At 40.8% G+C, this 24,559-nt stretch overlaps 1 protein-coding gene across 15 annotated transcripts in view; it reads right to left on the bottom strand.

Annotated features, from left to right (window-relative positions):
* Positions 1-24,559, bottom strand: part of fam184a (family with sequence similarity 184 member A) — a 167,870-nt gene that overhangs the window by 47,745 nt on the left and 95,566 nt on the right. For all 15 annotated transcript variants that reach the window (XM_037750663.1, XM_037750661.1, XM_037750672.1 and 12 more), the window contains 5 exons: positions 21,484-21,669; positions 11,301-11,423; positions 9,741-9,902; positions 7,994-8,115; positions 838-988 (listed from right to left, as the gene is read on the bottom strand). In XM_037750663.1, the coding sequence (XP_037606591.1) occupies positions 838-988; positions 7,994-8,115; positions 9,741-9,902; positions 11,301-11,423; positions 21,484-21,669 (744 nt within the window). The remainder of the gene's footprint in view (positions 1-837; positions 989-7,993; positions 8,116-9,740; positions 9,903-11,300; positions 11,424-21,483; positions 21,670-24,559) is intronic.

Genomic DNA, 24,559 nt, shown 5'->3' with positions numbered 1-24,559 from the left:
GTGTGAATCCATCAAGATGTTGAGCGTCGGTCTGATTTGACATCGGAGTAAATAAATATGGTTCCGCTGATTGGCGAGGCGTGAAGCGGACACATTAATCACTGGGTGGGAGCTGATGGACAGCACGACGACTACCAGCAGCAGCACGGCATGCGGGGATGAACATAAATAAGTCCGCTGACACTGTGTGTCTGTGTGTACGCCGATGACCACAGGAGAGCTTAGTCACGCTACATTAACATTACCGGACGGTCATTAGCAGCAGCCGCCTGCTCCGGTGGATTCGCCGCAGCATCTAATAATGAATGTGTGAGTGAGTTTGTCCACCACTGAGAGGAAGATATAAGTCAGCCTGGCACAGACAGCGGGTCTTTATAGGAGGCAACATGAGCTTCAGAGGGATGCAGTTGCTCTTATTGCCTCTCTCATCCTCTCTCATCCTCTCTCATCCTCTCTCTTCTTCCATATTGATTTTTATTGCTGCTGGTATAATTACAGCCGTTCGACTACATGCTGCAGAGGCATCCGGTATTCACAGCTCAGGTTGAACATTAAAACCATCTTTAACCAGTAAATGAGGCGACCTGAAGTTAATATCCAGTGGTGGAATGTCACTAAGTACATTTACTTGAGTATTTCCATTTTATAATACTTTATACCCACTACAATTCAGAGGGACATATTGTACTTTGTACTGACTAGATTTATTTGATATTTTGCAGATTCAGATTATTATGCTATGCCAATTATTTTTGTAATTTAAAAGAAGGAGGCCGGTCAACACACATGCAAATACTGTACTGCACATGTATGCAGATCCATTGGCGCTAGTCGTACCTGTTCCAGCAGGTCCTCCACTTTCCTCTGCCAGCTCTCCCTGGCGCTGCTCATTTCCTGCTCCTTGCTTTGTGCCAGCTGACTCAGCGCTGAGGCCTTGTCCTCCTCGTGGTCCTCTCTCAGCTCCTCCCGTAGCTTCTTACACTCCTGCCTACAACACAACAAGACACACAGACGCTCGTATTTATGTTTCAGGAACTTGGCCAATGCTGTGATCCCAATATGATTCACTAAACCTGCAACAAAACCAGCATCAGTTCTGACTGAGGATTGCAAAGTTTCCAAAAAGCCACAGGGAAAGAAAGCAAAGGTCAGTGCCGTTACACTTGAATTGCCAAAAATGACGCTATGAGAGTGAACCGACAGAGTGAAGTTGCGGACCGTAAAGCCAAAACAATGAGCTAAAACATTCTGTAGAACTGAGGTGGACTAAAGAGTCGGGTGATAATTCTCTGTGGGTTCGTTAATATGTGCAACTCTTTTTACATGACTCATAGTCACTTGGTTTATTATCAATACAAAAAAAATCTTAGTGCAGCTTTAATGTATGGTCCATCTAACTACGCATAATGCAAACTGCTGCGGCATCAAGTCGTTGCTTGTGACTGAACTACCATAAAATGATGGTAAAACCTGACAGATTATGTATTTTGAGTAAGTTTCAAGTCTCTGCAAGTGGATTTTTATACAACACTGGCATGAATTGAAACTACTGGCTTCCTGGAAAACAAGAAATCTACTTAAAAAATGATGGTATGCTTTGGTAAAATATGAAAATGTGATTTATAGTCAACAAGCTAGTCTTCCAAAAATTCTTTTAGGCACTTTTTGTACTCGTTTTTATTGACATGACTTTTCATTATGGCTCACAAGCACAACAGCAACATCTGGTGAAAGAAGGGACTCAAACTAACTTTGCAACAGAGGTAAAGGTGCTTCAGAGTGCTCCACATTCACTTCAAGGGAACAATAACTGGTCGTTTATCAGACCTCTATCAGACCATCTATTGAGCGACCATCAGCAGCAGACCTCTTTAGCACTGCTGCTAACAGCTTTTTGTATGGCTCGGTGTGTGTGTGTGTGTGTGTGTGTGTGTGTGTGTGTGTGTGTGCTGTCAATGTAATAGCTGTGTGGGAGTTGAAATGGCAGCTGTTAAATGAAGTATCGAGGCAAACGCGTTTTTTTGGCACTTTGAGAGCCAGAAAGTGTCAGACTGAAGGCAGGCTCTCACACACACACACACACACACACACACACACACAGAAAAATGTGCACGCACATACACAGAGCGGTGCAGTCACATACAGTACCAGAGAGTCACGTTCATCATGCAGCACGTGTCATCATTCATGTTCTCGTTCTGTATAAAGCACACAGTTACAGCCGATGCAGGCATGAGCTTACTCACACGCGCGCACACGGCCTTGGGCTTCAAAGAGAGCTCTGGTCCTTCCTAATAAGCGTTGTTCTATAGCATCTACCGGGCAGGAAGAGAGATGAGGGCAGATGGAGAGAGGTAAAGGAAGGAAGTAGTGGATGAACGAACTGTCAGAGATAGAAGAAGTATCCTGATAAAATGAGGGATAATTGGCTGTAGTCTGCGCTGTGAGATGTAAGGCACACATGCTCATTTAAGGTGTGCATTTGTGCGTGTGATTATGGACTTAAAGCTTGGGTAGGTCACATTGGAGAAACCAGGAAGAGTATTTTAAACATTATCCAAACAAAAAAATCTAGCAAGAAAGTCGGCAACACTGACAGTCCGTCCCCTCAGGCCTCCTCCAAAGCCACTCCCCCAAAATTATCCAAATGAACGTAAACAACGAACATGTCTATTGTTAGTACTCACAGCTGTCAAGATGGCAGCTTGTGGAAGACTCCGGTGACGCGCAATGAGTGCACAAGCAGCGTGATCGCAGATAGTTGAAATGATTGGACGGGTTTATTACAGTCCTGCGACAGCCACAGATACTGGATTGTTTTTTTCTTTTTGTGTCAAAGCATTTGATTTATTGATTGTGTGTGCTCATCATAAGTTACCTTTCTATTGTGTATATAATATAAGCCCATCATTAGCTTCATCACTACACGGCAATAGCATGTCTTTAGTGCATCTGGATTGTATAGTAAATAAAAAATAAAATACATATGAAGTTGTCTACAACTGCAACTACAACTTCCAACACGTTCTCATCTCAACTCAACTAAACTAAATATCCACAGCTTCCCTGTTGTAATACTTCTATCCTTTAAAAATAACTGTGTACGTCTGACTTCCTCCTTGTCACCAATATTCAATACCATTTTAGAGCCTGCTGCATGTGTGCTTTATCACTACAAGTCATTTTATTTCTGTTCATCTTCTTCAGTGAATATGTTTTGACAATGTGGCTGAACATTTCCAGTAAGTGGACCTTGTGCTTAGAATTCTTTTGTCAAATTATTATTTCCAAGGTCAATAACAAACCTTCGAGCCCACATCCAACATTTCCGCTGATACTTTTTTGAATATGAACGATTTCACATCAAAACAAAGAAACGTACTCAGACCAAGGACTTGTACTGTTATTGATAACCTGAATGGCCAGGAGATTATGTACTGCAGCAACGTGGTTAAAGGAGAGATATGCTGTCTCTTCCTCTCCATCTGAGTTCTAAGTTACATTGCTCCGATAAAGAGCTTCTCACAAACACTCAGACGGGATTAGAGCGACTGTACGTCGTAATGAGGGTAATTAAATATTAGCTGTCCTTCTGATATTTACCCTGTCAATGTCAAATCACAGGCGGAGCCACAGAGTTTGAACACATATTCCCAAACGCAAATATCACTGTACACAAAACCTGCTGGAGGCTTCTTATACAAACTCTCTCTCTCTCTGCTGGTGACGCTGCTGGAAAGGTTGGATCACCAAAGTCATTTCATCCTCTGGGAATCACGAGTGTCTGTACAAATCTTCATGGCTGTTGTTGAGATATGAGTCTGGTAAACTGACATCACCATCTCTAGACTCACAGCGCTAGGGATGACACACATTTTACCAGCACACAGCGACTGACTGGCTCAAGAGGTAAAAGACTCAGCACACTCTACAAGATCGTCTGTATGACCAGGACAAACTAGCGTCATACTGTCTCCGCTGTAGTCTGCTGATCCGCTCAACCTCCTCTGTTCATTTGGTAATCCGGAGAGCTCTCTCCATGATTACACTATCACAGAGAAACCGTCTGTTTCCACGGCGAAACAGGGATTAAAACCGGCCCCCTTAATTCAGACGGCTCACTAACCACAGTGTACTCACCCCAACCACCAAATGAATAGATGTTCTCCTGAGAATAAAGAGCTGTGTGCAGAAAGACAAAGGAAGGTGAGTGAAAGCTAATGAAGGGGAGACGGGGAGGAGGGGAAGAGTGATCGCTATGAGTACGCTGTGGTACACTGTTATTTCTACTTTCAAGATCCACTCTTAGACCCTTTTTACACCAACATTAGCACCTATATGCAGGTTTTTTTAAACATGTGAAAACCCACTAAAAATAGGCTGCATTGCCAGTAGACGAGTATGACGTTCTGTCGTAACACAGGGTTAGTAAATAGTGAAATAGTTACGGTTGTTTAGGTAGAATGACTGTTTCTGTCAATGGAGTCTGGTGGCTTTGAGGAGCACATATAACGGCTGTTTTTTCCACATCCAACTTTGTGAATTAAGGGTTCATTTTGACCAAACCAGAGTGTGATTGTTGGAACAGTTGAAAGACTAACAAAGACAGTTTATATGAGTTTTATTTTGTTTCGGTCGAGTTTAAATTCAAGTGTGTTTCGATGATCAACGAGGCAAAATGACTGTTGTCTGACTGGCGTCTGGCGGCTTTAAGGAGAGCGTATTAATTGTATGTTTCGTACGTTAATAAATTACAATAATTATCCAAATCCCTGTTGATTTTATTTATTATATATTCATGTCACATAGCATCACGCCAGAAAAGGGTCGGAAATATGCGTGTCCATCCAGGTGTCATGTTTCCATCACTGCCGATCGGAGCTGGAGCCGATAAATACCTGTGACTACTGCAGAGTCATTTGTCCTGGGAATGAATGCTGATTGTAACCTTTCATACTAAAGACAAAAGCCAGATGTTAGTGGGTTTCATTTCCATTTTTAGTCATTAATGTAACACCCTCATTATCAATGTCTTTCGTGTTTGTCACTTTTAACGCAAAATACTTCCAAACTGTTCAAATATTGGACGTTAAGGGCCCTTTTTCTTACTGTTTCAAACAGTAGAAATATTAAATCTACAGCAAGTGAAATCACCACATTTGCATGATTAGTAAAGTATGTCCCTGGTAGGAGGAAGTTTGTGCTTGGGTAAAAAAAAACATACTTCTAGGGAGTTATATAAAAAGGAAACAGCTGTCTGGAGAGAGGCTGCTGACAGATTTAGGTTGTGATGATTCCCGAGATAGGAGGAGACGGATGCTAAAGGTTCCTAAACTGCTTCCTGGTATTTTAACATCAGTTCTTTCATAATTTGACGTAGGACTTGACACGTATTGGTTCTCAGTTTTTGTTGTGATTTTCTCTCCTTAAACCTGGAAAGGAGAGGATCATGAGGCCAATATAAACCATTTAAAACATTTATGTACATTTTTGGGATGTGGATCTGAAGCTCGGTTGAGACTGGTGCTTGTTCAGGACATGGTAATGTTATGATTTTATATCTAACCTCTGTATAGATCCATTGCTTTAACCAAACTGTACCTTATTTCCTGTATAATTTAACAGGTGAATATGTTCATTTGAGAGCTGATTTAAGCCCATTTAAAAATAGATTTGATTTGATGATATGGGTGTTATGCTATTGGCTTCACTGAAGTAATTCAAGAAGTGGATCGGAGTAATAAAAAATATTGCAGCAAGGCACAAAGATATCCACGGGCTCAGAGAGTGAGGCGTGACCTTTACAAAGATCCATTAACAGATTAAACAAAGTTGCAGGTTGAGATGAAGCTACAGCAGACACAGAGAAATCACCAGGTAGTATTAGTAGTAGTAGTAGTAGTATAGGCTATGCTTTACGCGCAGACTACACATTGTTCCAACTGCCCTTTATTCCGAAACCTCAATAGTCCAAAAAGTCTTAAAGTTTTCAACCACTAGCAGCACTTTACAGTTATGGTTAACCTGCAATATGTCACTTATGCCTCGTTTCCACTGCATGGTACGGCACAGCTCTACTCAACTGGACTTGCTCTTTTTTGGTTTTCCATTAGCAAAAGGTGTGGATAGTACCTGGTAGTTTTTTTTTGGTATTCCAAGCGAGCTGAGCCGATACTGGAAAGTGGTGTTAAAACACTGGGTGGGATGGTCTCATACTCCGTTCATAGCTATACTTATGAAAAGTAATGCAGTGGAATTTGTATATATCTCACAAAATCACATAACTGAAGTACTTAGGTAACGCCACTTCCGGAGTTATTTTAACCCAAATCACAATCTTTTCCTAAACCTAACTAAGCAGCTTTCTTGCTTAAACCTAAGGAAGTTGTTTCCTGGGGAGATGGAAGTTAATTTTGAAAAGACTGTATGCATGTAACAAGTGGAAATTGACACGTGTTGCTGGACATTCGTAGGAAAAGGAGGAATAACTTTTTTTCGTAAGATACCATACGTACCGTTGTATGAGAATACGTTACACTGGGACTACTGATTGGTCAGAGAGAATCAGCACTCAAATCGACACGCGCCATCCTTCACAATGCCGCCATTTTTAAATAGCCAAGTTCGACAATAGCGACCTCAATTTTTTTATTCACTCGACTCAGATTTTAAAAATGACAGCCTGCAAAACTACAAAGTACATAAAGTTTACTACGCTGTATTTTCGATGAACTGACGGTGTTTCTCTGTTTGCTTGCCGATGAAAGGATTCAGCGAGTGTTGCGTTGAAGATGGATTAGCTGAGAATCCCCCCTACACCGAGGGGGTGACATCCGCAGTGGAAAACAAAAATAGAGAAAGGGACCTGGTACCAAAAGTGAGTTGAGTTGAGTCGAACCAGGCGGTGGAAATGAGGCTTTAGATGCAAAACTACAAACAGTACTCTGCTACCCAGGGGACCAATGTCTCATGATCCGTCCGTGTTTAAAATGTTTGTCTGATTTGTCACCCCAAATAAATTTAGACTCCCAGCATTTTAAAAAATAGCTTAAGAAATTCTCTAGCAAATTCTCTTTGCAGAAACAGTGTCCCAATTACTCTGGATAATCCAAAGACCTCACTGTGAACAGCTTTCACTGAAACTTTCAACCGAAAAATAGTCCTCATGAAAACAGTTGACAGTGTGTTCAGTGGATTATCCGCGGTAACTGGGACACTGTTTCCTTTTTCTCATTTTGATGAACCAACCTTGGTACAGTTTCTTAAACGTTTAAGCCATTCATGTGGTAATATACATGCCCCGACGTCCACCTATTATCTGAATGAATAGCTGTTATATAAGTATGCCCACTTATTCACCTGTGATTTAAATGATCATAATTCTTAGAGATGAGATCTAACGGTATCCAGGCATTCAGCTCCGTCTAGAGTCACTTCAGCTTTAAAAAAAGACAAAATCTTTATTTAAGGGGAAAAGCTTTGACTATTAACACACATTTAATGCTGAGATAAACTCTAATAGAGTCATTTAGAGGCTCCAGAAGTTACTGTGTGAAAAGTACATCAGTTCACACCACAAAACAGTCAATTTCATTCTATGGGGTTTCTGAATAATAGCACTTCTAAAAGGTCTGTGGACGTTAACAGAGACTTTGAGCTGGGGGCTTTAACACGGGATCGAGCTGAGGAGTTGCAGAGCCCTCCAAGGATAATGCTCTGTCACGGTCAATACTGTGAGCCGGATGACCTGTTACTGTGTGTGTGTGTGTGTGTGTGTGTGTGTGTGTGTGTGTGTGTGTGTGTTTGTGTGTGTGTGTGTGTCTGTGTGTGTGTGTGTTTGTTCTAGTAAGCGTGAGAAACGAAAATAGGGAAACAGAAAGACTTCCATTTCCCATCCATTCTTAATTTCATGGTCTGTCTTTGTTAAAAGACAACATAAAGACTGTGGGTGTTATTCTCTCAGACACACACACACACACAATCACACACCTACCTGAGTGTTTCGGTCCATTTGAGCTCCAGCTCCAGAGCCATCTTGTCCATCTTAAGTTTTTCTTCTTCTTTGGTGGTGATGAGTTTGGCTTCATGCTGACGCTTTTGGATCTCCAACTCCCCCTGAGAAACAGACAGACAGACAGACAGTCAGACAGACAGGCAGACAGGCAGACCTTGGTTACTGTGCCTTCGTAGTCTAAACGTTGCTCATAGGTTTTTTTCCGCTCCGACAAGAATCCAGTTCTTTAGGCAACTCTGAAAACTTTTTGGATTTTCTGTAGCGTGAAAAACGGTTAAAGCCTTTTGGAGTAAAACGTTGCTATTGGCAGTGTCAATCCAAAAAGAGTGGTGACATGGACGTCCTTCAAAAACCCACTCTCACTAAGCCCACAGTCCATCATAGGACTGAAATTATTATCAACATTAATTGAGGAGTTGATAAACAGAAAATAAATTGGATGAATATGATAACTGATTAATTGTGTTGGTCGAACTAAATAACCACTGAACGGACAATGTCTTCGTCTCTGGGAACTTTTAATGGTACCTTCACCATTTTATAGACAAAGTAGTGCTGGCTTGCTAAATGTACCAAAAATTAACTACAAGCAAGTGAAGCAGCCTTCTGATATTATGCACCAAAGGTTTGGAACAAATTCCCATCACAAACCTACCTTTGCCTTTTTTAACATCATTGTTTTTTATGTATTTCACAATTTTATTGGTCTTATCTATTGGTACATTTTACTCCTGATGACCTTTAACACCTGTGTTCTTGTTTTTATTTATTCATTTGATTTTTCTTGTGAGGCACTGTGAGCTGCATTTTATGTATGAAAGGTGCCGTATAAATAAAGTTTATTATTATTATTATTATTATTTTGTTTAAAATTTCATGAATTTGAAAGAAAGACTGAAGAAAGATCATGTCTATTTATTATTATTAATTAATTAAATTAAGCAATAATGACAATAGTTTGCCACCCAACTATATTTAGTCAAACATCCTACTGACACAAGATATAGTATGAGTTGACGAAATAGTTTATATTGTGTATGGTGGAATGAGTCCAAGTCCTGCAACATATATTCAAGTTATTTTTCGTGCATTTTCCTACGAATGTCCAGCAAAACACGTAACGCACGTGTCAATTTCCGCTCCAGTCTTTTCAAAAATAAAACTACTAAAACTACTACTATAGGAAATGTAATGTACAGGAAAACGTGGTTTGGATTAAAATATTACTGGAAGTGGTGTTACGGAAATTACGCCACAATAATTGACTTCTGGTTTCACACAAGTCCGGTGTTTTTAGACCCACCCATCCGCCCTGACCTCCTCCCTACGCGGCGTTGGTCGCTCTTTATACTTCCTGGTTCACGATTACGTGGATATATATGAATTACAGGGCATTACTTTTTCATAGGTATAGCTACAAATTGTGTATGAGAACAGCCTGAGTACTGTATGTGTGTGAGTGTGTGGGTGTATTTGTGTGTCTGTACTTCTATCTTTGGACACATTTGAGTTTTACACCTTGAGAGGGAGGACATTTTTGGGAGGTGAGGACATTTTGTCTGGTCCTCACTTCTCCAAAGGACTGTTAAAACCTGGTTTTAAGGTTAAGGTTAATTTAAGGTTTGAGGTCAGTCGTGTTGTTGTGATGGTTCAGGTCAGGTAAAAGGGGCTGCAGAATGTCCTCATAAGTACAGAATAAACTGCGTGTGTGTTAGTTTGTGCTGACCTGCAGTGCAGTCAGCAGGTTGCTGGTCTCTCTCAGTCGGGCCCTGGTAGCATCCAGCTCCTCCAGCAGTTTGTCCTGCGCCTCCTTCATTGTGCAGATCTGTACCTCAGCTGTCCCCACGTCCTGCTCGCCCTGCTGCACCTCCTCCTGCAGCCGCACCACCTGCAGGGAGGAGAGTTAGACAGAGAGAATAAACTATATTCACACCCTCTACCCTGTAGCGCTTCAGGCTGTATCTCAGTGTGGCAGCAACCTTGAAACTACATCAGCATTTTAAGCTCAGCGAGGTGGAATTTCCATCAAAAATGCATTCAATAACCATTTCTAGTTCTGATTTTTAAATGAGCCAGGCCCATATACTTTTTGCCGACGTGGCAACATGGTTTTGCAGCGCATCGGATATTAATTTACCTCGATGTTAAAAGCACAGTACAACTCAGAGTGCACAAACAATGAACACAGCGAGGCAGTGGGTTTATACACAGAAAAACAATGCTTTAAAACACCAGGGATTAAACAAGCCTTTGTTAGAAAAAAAAAACATTTTGTGTTTTAACTTACATGCACCGCAATTAAATATATTTTCCCCAAAATTTCAGGCTCATATACTCCCATTAAGGTTTAAACTACACAGAAAACAAGTCTGAATACTTCAAATTCAGTACAAACAACCAGCAGTATTAATGAATGAATAAGCAGCAAACAACTGTATTTTGAAAAGCTAACATCTACAAATAGGAAACACATTTTGTTGAGCAGTTAAACAGTTGGCTTTACTCTGAATAACTTATAATTGTCTTATAACTGTCTCTAAATAATGTCTTACTAAAGTTGGACAGTCAGTATCAGGTTAAAAAATAATAAGAGACTTAAAGCTGAGGGTTTATACAGTTTATTTTCCACATAGGTCATTTTAATGTGTCCTTTGGACGTGACCCTCACCTCATTTTTCAGCTGGTAAGACGACTGGAATATACAGTTTACTTCATCTTTCAAACGGTAAATACCATTTATCATTTATTTATTATTCAAGTCACGCACGTTATTAAGGATTCAGACTCCAGTTCCTCTAACTTTTGAAGGTGACATTACCAACAAGAAGTTAACAGTAGTGAATGAGAAATTCATTACAAACAAAGTTTACTAAACAATCTCGCCATTTAGAAGCTGTTTTGGAGCTTTCAATCACATCACATGATCTTCATCAACAGGTGGTCAAACGCCAAGGACGAACTTGAAATTCAACTTTTAAGTTAATGTGGACGAGAAGTTCTTAAAAAAGGGACAGTTCAACCCAAAATCCTTAATTCGTTACCTGTAGTGATATTTATCAGTCTAGATTGTTTTGGCGTGAGTTGCAGAGTGTTGCAGATATCGGCCATTTTTGATTGTGGTTTTCAATACTTGAAGATAGTTGTAGTAATAGTAGTAATAGTAGATATGATAATTGACAAGGAAGCAACCAAAGACAGCTGAAATAGTTTTAAATATGCAGTTGTTTGTAACCAAGTTATTTCAAAGCACATGTCATGTACAAATGTAAAGTCGTGGATGTCCTACCTCCTGACTGGCGGCAGTGAGTTTGGCGGTGAGCTCCTCACTCAGCTCGTCCAGCTGCTGCCTGAGAATCGTCTTCTGCTCCTCCAGCGCGAGGCGCTCCCTCTCAAACTGCTGCTCCAGCTCCTGTGGAAAGCAATTTAGAAACACACCTCTGTCAAAACGAGTGAGCTATAAAAGCCGAGGAGCATCAACAAAGGAACTTAAAACTGGAGTGCAGGACTTTTACATTGAAATGGACGTGACATTCAAGCACTTGCCAAACAAGTTCACACAGTGCTGATTAAGCTTATCGCTGCCAGTGAAAGCTCTCTGTATTTATTCCCATTTAGAGTCAAATAGACCATAAAGCAGGGTATTCTTTAGGGCGTGACTACCTTGTGATTGACAGGACGCTACCACGGCGTTGTCCAGTCTGGGAGTTGTCCGTGTTTGTCTAGATGGCGACGGCCAAAAACCTGAACTTGATGCTTCAAAACGGCAGTCCACCAACCAATGGGCGACATCACACTAACTACGTCCACTTCTTATATACAGTCTATGGTTTTACGTCAATCAGCCAGGGATAAAGGGGACAGGAAGAGAGGAGAGACAACAGCGACGGAGGAGCAGCTAGGAGTACGCTGGAAGCTATGGCAGAAAATCCTAACAAGTGTCCAAGAAAAGTTTCTAGAGTGGATGCTCCTGATATAAAAGAAGATCGACATTCAGAGGAAGGATTAAAGTAAAAAAAAAAGAAAGCGATCAACGACTTTTACTCGTTAGTGAGCGCTAACAGAAGAGAAGGGATTAAGGGCACACATCGCGTTCTTGGATAGGTCGGTATTTGTAAAATACTAGTGCAGTGCCCGTTTAAAAACGTGATCTTATTTGCGTGGGAAGACTTGGAGAGAGCGCTCCTGGGGATGCAGCAAGCTCACCTGCACGCATACGTCATAAGCATGCGTCGACAGTGTTTGTGTAATTACTCTCACTGCTAGAGGGGAAAACAAAAGTTCTGCACTCCAGCTTTAAGAGAAAATGATCTGTGACTAAATCAAGAATTCATGTGCAGATGAAGTTCATGTCCTCAACCAAAGGGAAGCCAAGTAACATTTTACTAGTATGGCTAAAAACAGGAAGTGGATGTGTTGGGGGCTCTGGCTGATACACTGAAAAGATTAATTTCCAGACTCAGAGACTGAAAATGGACATCAACTCTGACAAACTCAACTCAAATCCTTCATATATGTGCAGTATTCCCTCAGTTGTGGTGTAGATCCAGGACTCGCCTCCCTCGCTCCTCTTTTTTTGTCATCGCATTCAATGCATTCATCTGTGCAAAAATATCTAAAAATACTTCAAACTATTTCATTGTCCTTGAAAGAGACGAGAGAGAAAGAGGTCTAGCATTGTTACCATGATAAAGCTTATTATGGCTGCTGATGAATGGGGAACGATTTCTGTTATAGCGTGCAATGATTGCTGCTTTCCAAGGACAATTAGAGCAGAGGGAAATTGCTGTAATGTCAAATGAAATTTGCCACCATTATTCATTACAGAGGAAGATGAAGTTTGTAATGCCGTATAAAAAAAAACATTCAGCGTATTGACTGCTGTGAGATAAAAACCAATGGAACTTCACGGAAATTCATCTGAATGGAAGACAGAGTGTAAAATCACAGTAATTCATGTGTAATGCTTAATGACATCTTGTATTTCTTGTCGCGGAGTGGAGGAAGTTCCTCTGTTGGCAGGGTAATAACTGGGAGAATTGACTGACACAAATGTGCATCCGTGAAACAGTTCGGTATAATTTGGTACAAAGAATCGCAAAATGATCCACTTTGCAAAACGCCAACCAGCTCAAATACGTCAGTCCGCTGCTGTTTTCCCTCCCAAGCAGCTCCATGTTGTTGCTTGCAATAGTTTCAACACCCGTGTGCAACCGTAAGAAAGCCAAGAATGGGGCTAGTACCTGCCCAGCTCCGGGCTACGATGAAATCCCTGAGCTACACCGAGATGTGTCCGATGTACTGTTCGCCTGAAGCCTTCGACTCTCACAGGTCCTCCTCACAAAGGCTTTCCTTGAGACTATTCCTCGCTTGTGAATCTAGTAGTGAAATTGGTTTCAGGCAAAAATCTGGATAAATAACTTTCTTCTATTTCTACATGTTGCGTAGTCTCTTCTAGGAATATTTACCAACTCAATGCTTTGTTTTGTTTTACTTTACTTTGTTTTACCTGCTGTGCTAACTTTTTGCAGGTGTGGATGTAACCCCTACAGCCCCTAATCTATGGGCATTTGTAGTACTATGTAGGGCTGTCAAAGTTAACGCGCTAACACACATTTTCATGCCAACTTGCAATTTTCAGGTTGCAGTGGACTCAGTTTTGAAGCTAGAGTGGAGATACTGGCATCATATGAAACTACAAAACCCGAGGAATCCATCGGTACCAACCATGTCATACTAGCTTGTCAGGAAGGAGGAACTTGTGCTAAATCTTGGCGAGGAAAAACTGGCATGGCCATTTTCAAAGGGGTCCCTTGACCTCTGACCTCAAGCTATGTGAATGAAAATGGGTTCTATGGGTACCCACGAGTCTCCCCTTTACAGACTTGCCCACTTTATGATAATCACATGCAGTTTGGCACAAGTCTCTCCCTTTAAGGTACATTTTGAGCAGATAAAAAACGTGTGATTAATTTCCGATTAATCGCAATTAACTATGGACAATCATGAGATATACTGTATATCTATTTATAGATATACAGTATATATCTGTATATATAGATATATAATAATATAAAAAAAACTATTATTAATACTGTAATACTACAGTACAAAAGCTTCAAATCCTCAGTCATCTCTTGCAAGATTTCCTACCTGTATTCATTCTGGACATCAGAAAAAGATAATTTGCAGGTAAAATTCTTAACTATAGTCAGATCCTGACAGTGTATTATCACAGATAATAGACACAATTCAGTTCAATGCACCACATCACACACCCAAATCCCAGCCATGAAATTCAACAAGCTTTAAATAAAAAAAAAAAAAATCAATGCATGCATCATATTTTTCTCAATATGCGAAAAAATTGAATTTGTGGAAACCTTGATGGATACGTAAGGTGCCCTTCCATCAGTCTGATGATATCGAGGACGCTGGTCGATCCACAGACAGACGGAGTCAGCTGGGGAGGAATCTAATACGACACATCAGGATTCCTGTCATACCTTGCCGCTCGATACGGAGGGCGAGGCCGAGGTACTGCAGACTATTCATTTAAATTCAAAACCCGGCCTTCTCACAGACGACTCTCATTATAATTTAAAGCGATGATAGAATGGAGGTGATGAAAGAAAAGATGATTAACTCGACGTGATGAAACTAGAATCAAATGGAGGGATGAGGAGGCATTTCTTGTCATGTGTCGGCCTTCGTGATTTTGCAGAAAAATATATAAAACGGCAGCGAGTGGATGAGAAGTGAATGAACGCTGCCTCCTCGCCGTCACTCATCCAATCTGGACATTTCTGCACCAACACTGGCAGCATAATCATGAACGGGAGTGAACAATGGGGAATTATTGTGCATATCAGTACACAGCGGGACAGAATAGAAGGCCATGGAAATCACACAGGACCAGAGAGTCTGCATACAGAATGCATATCTAATAATTATGGAAATGCAAAACGCTCTCCTATTAATGTAGCTGTCAACTCTGATCGGGGCTACTGTGGAATAGCGTTTAAAACACGTCCTCATTATGCAACTTCGATGCAAGAGACTATTTGATCACTTGGCTCATGGCCGTGTGTGACTGGAATAAAGGACCCAGTGGAGATTGGGCATCATCACAGGGCTATTTTCAGGCTGCTGGAGCCACACGCCTCGTCTGCAGGTAAATTAGTGGCGCGCTGCGGTTCGGAACAGGTAGACCCTCAGGCTCATTAAACGAGTCCCGGGGCCCGGTTTGTTATCCTCGGGGCAATTTCACAACTCGCATCAGATACAAAAGCCATCATGATACTGGAAATTGTGTGTTTGGTAATTTGAGCACCAAGCACACAAGAGGGAACTATTGTCTGGTATGTGAGGAGCTGCAGTCGGAGTGGTGGAGGTTGTTTTGTTGAAGCCAGTGAAAAATCAGTCCCGACCCGACATGATCCTGTATAGTTTCAATCCAAGTCTGACCCGAGACCGAACCACGGGAGCAGTTTTGGACTCAAGCACGATTAAAAAACCCAAAAACCCTAACCCAGATTGGGTGGGTGACCTCGATACCGCGGCTCCACTGCCTGATCACTACTGCACAGACTCTAGCTCCAAATGACGTCAAAGTCTCAAGATCGCAGCTCCCGTACCCGTATATTTTGGCTTCACTTCTGTACAGCGGGAGGAAGTGGAGAGGCGTCGTCCATCTATACATACAGCCTACGGCTGTGCACAAACCAACTAGCCGACAGTTTACGGAGATGCATGCCCGACTTTTCAACATTATGTAAGACTTGGATATCAACGGGATTTTGGATATGTGCAAATATCGCAACGCCAATCTTTTCAAGAAGGTGGTTGAAGGAATGAAAGAGGGAGGCTGTGTTCACACGGTCGAACTAGTCCGCCACCACTTACGTTCATCGCTTCATGCACAACTGCATGTAAGCAGGAATATTAGTGGAATATTCATTTTAACCGTGCAAACAGCTGTCCTTTTCGGATAAGGGAAAAAACGAAATAAAAAAACAAAAACATTATGCATAACAGGTTATTGATTATAGCATGAAGCATTCATACTCAACTGTAAATAAAAGGAGCCAGCAAACAAATAACACAAATTAAAAAGAAGGAAATTAAAATGAAGATAACAATAGCAAAACATAAAGGGCCTACCTACCTACATAGATCATGATGGACACCGAAAGTTGGAGTCAATTAAAAGGAACACAAATCAAAGCTATCTATCATCAGTCTGATGTAATACAATAAAATACAACAATAATCCTGCAATAAAAACAATATTGAAAATGACCCAACTGTTGTGACTTTACTTAAATTGTTTATGCTAATCCAACACAAAGAACTACAGCCTTGAAAATAACCACAGAGCAGAACCAAACCTGACACTGTGCCAACAACTGCAGATAATGTTATTTGAAGCATGTATTACAGTGTAAAAGGATATATCCAGAGGTGGCCTTGTGCATTTTCAGGATTCGTCTCCTTATGAAGTTTAGATTTAGTCTGGTTCATGTTCAAAAAACAACGTTGAAATGATCAAGATCACAGGAATAATAATAATAATAATAATAATAATAATATGAATCAGCTGTTTTCTCTGAAGTACCTTCAAGAAAACAATCATTAGCTCATAAACCTGTTTTTACTGATCTCACTCCAGCTGAAGAAGAAGGAATCACAGAAACTCTCATGTTCTTCCCAAAGAGTAAAATATATACCACAGAATATGCAGCAGACCAGCAGCGTAAAAGCGCGGGTGTATACTGTATGTATGAGCTTAAGCTCTGTTAGGGTCACCACACACTGTGCTAAGTAAGGAGCAGTGAAATATTTATGATGGTAGTTTTAGAAACACACACACACACACTCACACACACACACACACTCTGGTACCAGTTGGCTGCTGGACTCACATCCCTCAGGCAAAGCACACATCCATCTCTTTCACCATCCCATCAGTTTGTCCTAATTTTGATTACTTTACTCACTTTAAACTCTCCACTTGCAGTTTGATGTGAAGTAAATGTCATCGGTGTACAAGCAGCACTATGAAATCTAAAGGTCCTGCACCCACTTAAATGTCAAAACTCCCACACCTTGTACAAACCTTCATTTCCTGATTTGTTTTAAAGATTCTGGTGCTCAACATTATTAGTCATGGCCATTTTGCTTTTATTAACTGTAAGAAAGTGAGAAATATCAAACTATGTGGTGTAAAAAATGTCATAAAAGCTCAGAAAAGTTCTATTTCTGCACATTTTCTAAGATCTGAAAAGTAACCCACTTTTTTTACTGTCATTTCCACACTTCCTCCATGTGTAGGAAGTGTGTTAATCTAATTAGACCTTTATTGTCTCCTGCACTACAGCTCACTAAAGCAGCTGTGTGCCTTTGTGTGTGAATAGGAGTAGCAGCAGTTTTAGCATCAGCCAAAAATAGCCCATTAGAGCGTCCTATCACCTGTGTGAGTCATCAGGCAGGCTGGGTATAGTGTGTCTGCCACGTCTGCCAACTTTGTTTTCATTGAGAAATTCTTTCGATTTGTCTTTTTTTGGATCTCTTTTGTAACATTACATCGCTGACAGAAGCTCCTGCAGGTTACTCACATTTCATCCAGCCCAGGTTATGTGAACTCAGAGGTGTTCTAGATGACATTTATAAATGTGCTCCCACATCAGTAGGCTGCATTTCCTCCTTTGCCAGCTTCTTAGTCACGGTTATAGCCCTCTTTGATGTATTTTAGTCTATATACAACCTAAACAAACTGCGCATTTTGTGCAGGTATCTGAGCTCCTCCACTTGTTATGCCTACGTGTGATGTATTCATTTGTTTATCACCCTGTACAGAGACTAATCCCAAACCTTTATTCAGTATATTAAAGGGGCTGAGTCATACCTTTGGAAATTTTAGGTGGTTTTGCTCATGTTGACGTGATATCAGCTTCACTGACTCATTTTTTCCTGCACCGAAGAGCTGATCAATACAACAGCTTTTAGATATTTTTGAGGTAAAAGATAAAAAAGATGAACTTAAAGCCCTGCTATAGTTTTTTATTAAGCTCACTCAGATCTTGAATAGGAAATGCAAGATAGCTGAATAAAGCTGGAAGGCAAATAAACTACAGAATAACTTCTTGGTTCCATATGATGTCTTCTATAACGAATGGCCATAACTCGAGGGTCCTTTTAAATGTAATAGACCCCGTCGGTCCGGTCATTAACTCCAAGCATTCCCTGAAAAATGGTCTCTTGGTCTGTCTTGAAACTTTCTCCCCTCCTAGTTTAGCAGAAATAAACTTATATGAAATCATACTCTTGTCCATTCATCACAGTTGCCCAGATTTATGATGGAGCTCCCATTTCAAACACAGTTCAACCTCTCTTAAAGGTGCGGTGTAGTAGTTTAACGGATAGTTGTGTTTGCATGAATGCACGAATAGATACAAGACACCTGGATAATGCTGCACAGGAGTTTCTCAGAAGTTTTATAACCTTTTTTGCCATCTTTCATTTGGCCTCTGTTGAAGTCTGTTTGCACTGATAGGCTTTCATTTTTCATTTTCTGTTCTCCTTAACGCCATTTGATAGAAAACCTTTTCTTGGACCACAGAGAGACTCGGAAGGTGAGTGCTACAATTTATATTGTTTTTGAGTGAAGCCATCACCCAAATTATTTCAACTTTGACCTCAGTTGTCGCTGAACTTTCAAAGCGCAACCAACGACAACAGCTGCAACTGTTGTTGTTGCCTAGAAACAGTGAAGGATGTTCCTTGTGCTCTTTTTGCTGATATATTTCACCTGCTGCCTCTGCAAGGCTCTGTGTCCTACTGTACCTCGCGGTGAGTGAAGAGCAAATCTCTTATCATGCGACACAAGATGTTGTCTATAGTAAATAAACAGAATGGCCACTCGCCCTAATTATGTTTATTTATATTTTTACTCCATCTGCAGTTTTCTACCACTGATATAACGACACTTCTAGCTGATATAATGTGCTGTTTTGCTCTTATTGATTACTAGAATATAGTTTATTCTTAAAAAGAGAGAGAAGCATGAATGTTAGTCTCAATGTATTTGCAGATCAACTTTGACAGTCAAGGCTACCAAATGAAAACCCTGCAGCTTTTTACAGACTGAAAAAAGTAATCTGAGGTGTTTCAGAGTGAACAAGGACATTATCTGTATTACAATGCCAAAAATGCACTATTTCCTTCAATAATTTTATTCATATCAAGACAGAAGAGCGTCTGGAACAATATTTAGACCTTCGTGAGACACGAGAAATTTACAATTCAAGTCGAATCTCAAGGCAAAGAGAGCTTTTTTTCCAGCTCTTGTAACAGATGGCGCAGTCAGTGAACAATGTGGAGTTAGCAGAGAGGTTAGAGAGGCGGGATTGTGACCGGTTAACCGTTAAAATAAGCTCAACCAGCTTGCAGAGTGTCTGTGGGGAAGTAAATGAGCGCTGCTGTCTCCTCTCTAAACAACTTAATGAGCAGCAACAGACAAACAGCAGAGGACTGTGGTTAGACTTTATAAACTATTGTTTTAGCGTGCCAGTGGAAAGGTCAATATACACAAACACAATATGACTGTGGTCAGTGGTATGGCGCTGATCAAACTACAACATATTGCAGACACCACAGGACATCTGTCATCCATAATCACCACTCATTCATTAACAAATACTGTGTAACATCAACAGACTGAAGAGGTGTGACAGGTCCAAATCTTTTGGCAGGCGACAGATCCAGAACACAGAGAGACTGAGAGAGAGACAGCTGGTATCCTGAGTCATAAGTCCTGAATATCATACTGTTCAATGTGGGCAACAGGAAGAGTGGAAATTGTGACATTCTAAAAGTGTTTGTCAATGTGTCACTACTTGTATCCATCCAGTAGGGAAAAATGTATTCAGATCCTTGATGTTAAGCTGCACTACTCGATATTTTCATATTAACAATGGATGAGTTGACTACTTATTGATGTGAAAGGAGTTGCTCATAGTGATGAACCCACACAGAACTAGAAGGGCACTCAGAGAGCGCGGACCTCCGCCAAGTCTGTTTCAATAAGTGAAAAATAATGCGTGTATCCGCCCCGTGATTCGGATCTGCTCCAAAATGTATTAGGTTCTTCCTTGGCCAACGCTACACTGTTCTACCAAGTTTTATGAAAATCGGGCCAGAGGTTTTTCTGTGATCCTCCAAAAACACCACTCCAAATGAATGCTAATGTTGCTCATTGTTTGCTGTGTGTATAAACAGGCAACTCATGCCACAACAACTATAAAAAGCAATAATATGTCAAAGTTAAAGTCAGTGTGATTTGCTGTCCCCAAGTAGCCACAAAAAAAGTCATTTTATTTTTTAAGTAAAAGTACTTCTTTAAGCAAGAATTACCACTAAAATGTACTTTAATGTAAATCACTCAGTACATGGACAGATGTTAAGAATGTTATAGGTGGTTGAGGTGAAGCAAACAGTAACTACTTTATATATTGTTGGTTAGTTAAATCTCTATAAACAGATATCTGCAGCAACAACAACAACAACAACAACAACAGGACAAGGTTTTGGCATAATGTGAAGAATGCGGGACGTTTTTTCCGGAAAATCCAACAGATGTGACGTCATGAGCACTCGCGAGTCGCTTACAAATGGAGTCCGCTAACGCCAACAAAAAGACCAGCCCCCACCAGAACTCAGTCTCCAACACAAACTCCACAGAAGCACAAAAAAAAAACAAAGTTATATCTAGTGAAGCACGTCTTGCAAAACAGGAATGTGACCGACGTCGGGGGGGAAAACTAGGATCAACATCAGCCGGGCCTTCGATTCATGGAGGGACTATTTTTTAAAGCTGTAAAGTGACTAATGACTACAACAATCAGATAAATGCAGCGTGGCACAAAAGTAAATATTTCCCTCTGAATTGTAGTATACTGTAAAGTTGCACAATATTACCTAATAGTGTTCTAAATGTACTTTGTTACTTTCTCTACCTCTGGGTCTCCATAAAGAGAGTAATACTTCTACCAGTGGTGAAAACAAGCTTCCCAAGGACACCGTCTTTATGGCTCGAGATGAGCCCCGAGCTCGATGATGCAGGATCAATTAAAACATACAGCTGTTCATTTTCCTCCTGCTTTGAGCAATAAACGCTTATTACACAAAGAGGCAGCGTTCTGAAAATTAATCTTGTGGATTTCCCTTCATTGTGCCCGGCGAGCTCACCATCTGATGCATCCTCTGTAGGACATATCATCTAGTATGGGTTCTTTTGTTTTCATCAAAGCAGGAACAACACACGTTTCTGATTGCATGTGTGTCGGATGTTTTCAGAATGAGGTAGTACTAATCAACAGCAAAATCAGCAGGAAGAGCCTCCATCACACGTATATCGGTCTAACCTTGGAGTCCGTGAATATATGTGTGTGTGTGTGTGTGTGTGTACTCACGGCCAGCATGCGGTTCTTCTCCTTCTCGGCGTTGTTGAGAGCGTTCTCCAGGGTCACTCTGTGTTTCTTGGCGACTTCCTCCAGAGCTCGAGCCTGGCCCTCCTTCATCTGGCTGGCCTCGTCTTCGGACCGAGCCTGCATATTGTTCATGTCCTTCTCGTGGGACATCTTCTCCTCACGCAGGGTCTGACGAAAACAGATAATTGAACACATTCAAAAATATGCCCAGAGGCGAGTGTTATGATAGACGACACACACGCACACATTCACACACAGACAGAAATAGCCTGGGCTGACATTCACCCCATATGCTGTATTTTTTCTCAGGAATCAATCCTGCATTCTGTTTGTCTGTATTGGAAATCCTTCTAACCACTTCACATTCATTATTGTTATCCCTAAAGCACACCAAAACCTAACAAGCTGAAAACAGAACATTTTGTACCAGACTCCATGTGGGAGTACTGATGAAGGGTAAATGATTACGGAGCCATAGAGCCTATAATCAGTAAGCAACATAACCAAACCATCATTCTGATTCTAGATGGAGTCTTGATGCAAAATGATGTCTCCGGCATCAGGCATGATGGATGCAGTTAAACCACTGAGACCCAGAGGGTTGCCGATGATCCTGTACAACGTTACTCTCTTTCAAAGGCACAGTATGTATCTGTATCAGGCTCACTTTTAGAGATATAGTGAAGGTACTGGTATCACATGAAACAAAAAAACCTAAGGTATCCATTGGTACCAACCATGTCATGCTAGCTTGTCGGTAGCTAAATAGCGCTCCAAAGTTAGGCTAAATTTTGGCAAGGAAAAAAATGGCCATTTTCAAAGTCGTCCCTTGACCTCTGACCTCGAGATATGTGAATGAAATTGGGTTCTGTGGGTACCCACGAGTCTCCCCTTTACAGACATACCCACTTTATGACAATCACATGCAGTTTTGGGCAAAAACCATGCCGTTTTTTGCATGCAGTGAACAATTTTTATTTTCGTCAATTCTAAAATGGTGTGTTTGAATATTTCTGCATACTGGGGTCCCTAAACAGTCTTGGAATTGCATAATTCATAATCACTGTAAAGCTGAGACTCTTGTGGATCCAATGAGCCCAATTGTATTCTTGACCTCACTGTATAAAATGACCTAATGTGACCTCTAGGATAATCACAGCCTCATGAACATACAACACAACCCCCAGCTACATACATGATATAATATAATGCTAAAAGATTGAGGCTCAACCTACATGTGCCAGACAAAAAGTCAGCATCCTCACCAGTTGTTGATCCATGTAGTAGACATGGAAAAGGAGCATTATTGTTCTTTTACTGTAGACTACAGCTAGTTAGTCTCTATACTATAATAACTAGTTATTATTTAATAATTATGGTTATTATTAGTATTATAAAGAAAAGAAATGTGGTTAAATGTTATTTTGTTCTAACATAATACTGTTTGGAAGCTAACTATAGAAAAACATACTTGGACAAGCAACACAATGATTCGACTTGTCTTTTATTCTTCGCATTTTCGCAAACAGTATGCTTCACTTCTATAAGAGCAAGGACAACTAAACAATGTGTTTGGTAAATGTAACGCTACCTATCTCTGGTAACAATTCTGGCGGGGGTTGTTGGAGTGTAAACTTCCCTAAATCCAACAAGGAGCAGGACAGAGCCGCTAACGTTAACCTGAACTCTGAAATATCTTGGCTCCCACAAAATCAGCCCCCAATTAGCTGAGTAGCTGGCTCAGAATATCCAAACTTTCGGCATTGGAAGTAATGCTATGTTACTACAGTAGTTGGTGAGCTTGTTAGTAAGGTATGCTTATGTTTGCAGCTTGTTTGTGTCTCTGCTCACAGAATGTCAAAGCTCGACAGGCCTGCTGTGCCTAGTTACAGTTAGACAGTCAGCAGGGCTGATGAAGAGCATGCTGATTAGTGATTGGTTTGTGAGTAAGTAAGAGGAGTGGTAGTTAAATCAGTAGAGAGCTGCCTCATAGATTATAAACTGGAGGTATAATAGAGGAAAGTGGTAAAATATGGGAATGGGTAACAGCCAAAAGATGTGTCTCAGAGGGCGCAGAGGAGAGGGAATGAGGTTCTGCTGATTTAAGTCGTTACCGCACTCCATATATTGTGTAGCAGACAGACGAGCAGACAGGCAAGAACAAATGCACTGGGTTTGTCATTGGTACTCTGGTAGAGCATGAATCAAGGAGAAGGTCACAGGAAAGAGTGAGAAACCGAAAATAAAAATGTAATCTGCAGCCCATTTACTTTGGGTTTAATCAGGGAAGCAGCTGTGTCTTCATTGCAAGGGTTTAACAAAATTTTAATTAGCCAAACTGCGCCAAAAAAAGCCTCATGGGAGCAGTAATATCATTACTTGAGCTGACATTAGGCACAGTAATACAAGTATGCCAAGAAACTCTGTGAGACTGTTTCCTGTTGGAGTGTATCCCAACATTATCTAACTACTAATGAGATGAGATTCAAAATCAGTTGTAGTTATCTTTTTTTTCTCTGTTTTACAATAAGATTCGGGGATTCTGCTGACAATAAAAAAACGATGTATTTTTTATGCATACAGATGCAATTCTTTGCTTTGAGGCCGTTCAGATTGTTCAGCTTTCTGCTGCATTATTCATTGTTCATTTTGGCTGAGGTGTTTGACGAGTATGAAAGAAGCACATAGACGATGAATAAATGGACGAGATGCTAGGGATGCCCTGAACAGGTTGTTTTGGCCCCCTGAACCCGAGTCGAGTCCTTTAACATTGGGTATCTGCCAATGCCGAGTCCGATACGATACTTACATTTGCCAAAATGTTGCTTAAATATTTATCTGACATATTGGAAAAAAACGTGTAGCGCTCTAACTTTCATCCTGGTTCAAAACTATTAAAGGGGACCTATTATGCTTTTGTGCCTTTTCCCTTTCCTTTAGTGTGTTATATCGTTTTTTGTGCATGTAAAAGGTCTGCAAAGTTACTGAACTGCCTGAAACACCTTGCTTGAAGTCCCTCCTTTACTTTTGTAACGTGGTGATGTCACAAGAAACACAT

Source organism: Sebastes umbrosus, chromosome 18 (assembly GCF_015220745.1).
Source record: "Sebastes umbrosus isolate fSebUmb1 chromosome 18, fSebUmb1.pri, whole genome shotgun sequence".
Taxonomy (NCBI): domain Eukaryota; kingdom Metazoa; phylum Chordata; class Actinopteri; order Perciformes; family Sebastidae; genus Sebastes; species Sebastes umbrosus.
This window is presented reverse-complemented; position numbering and strand designations above follow the sequence as displayed.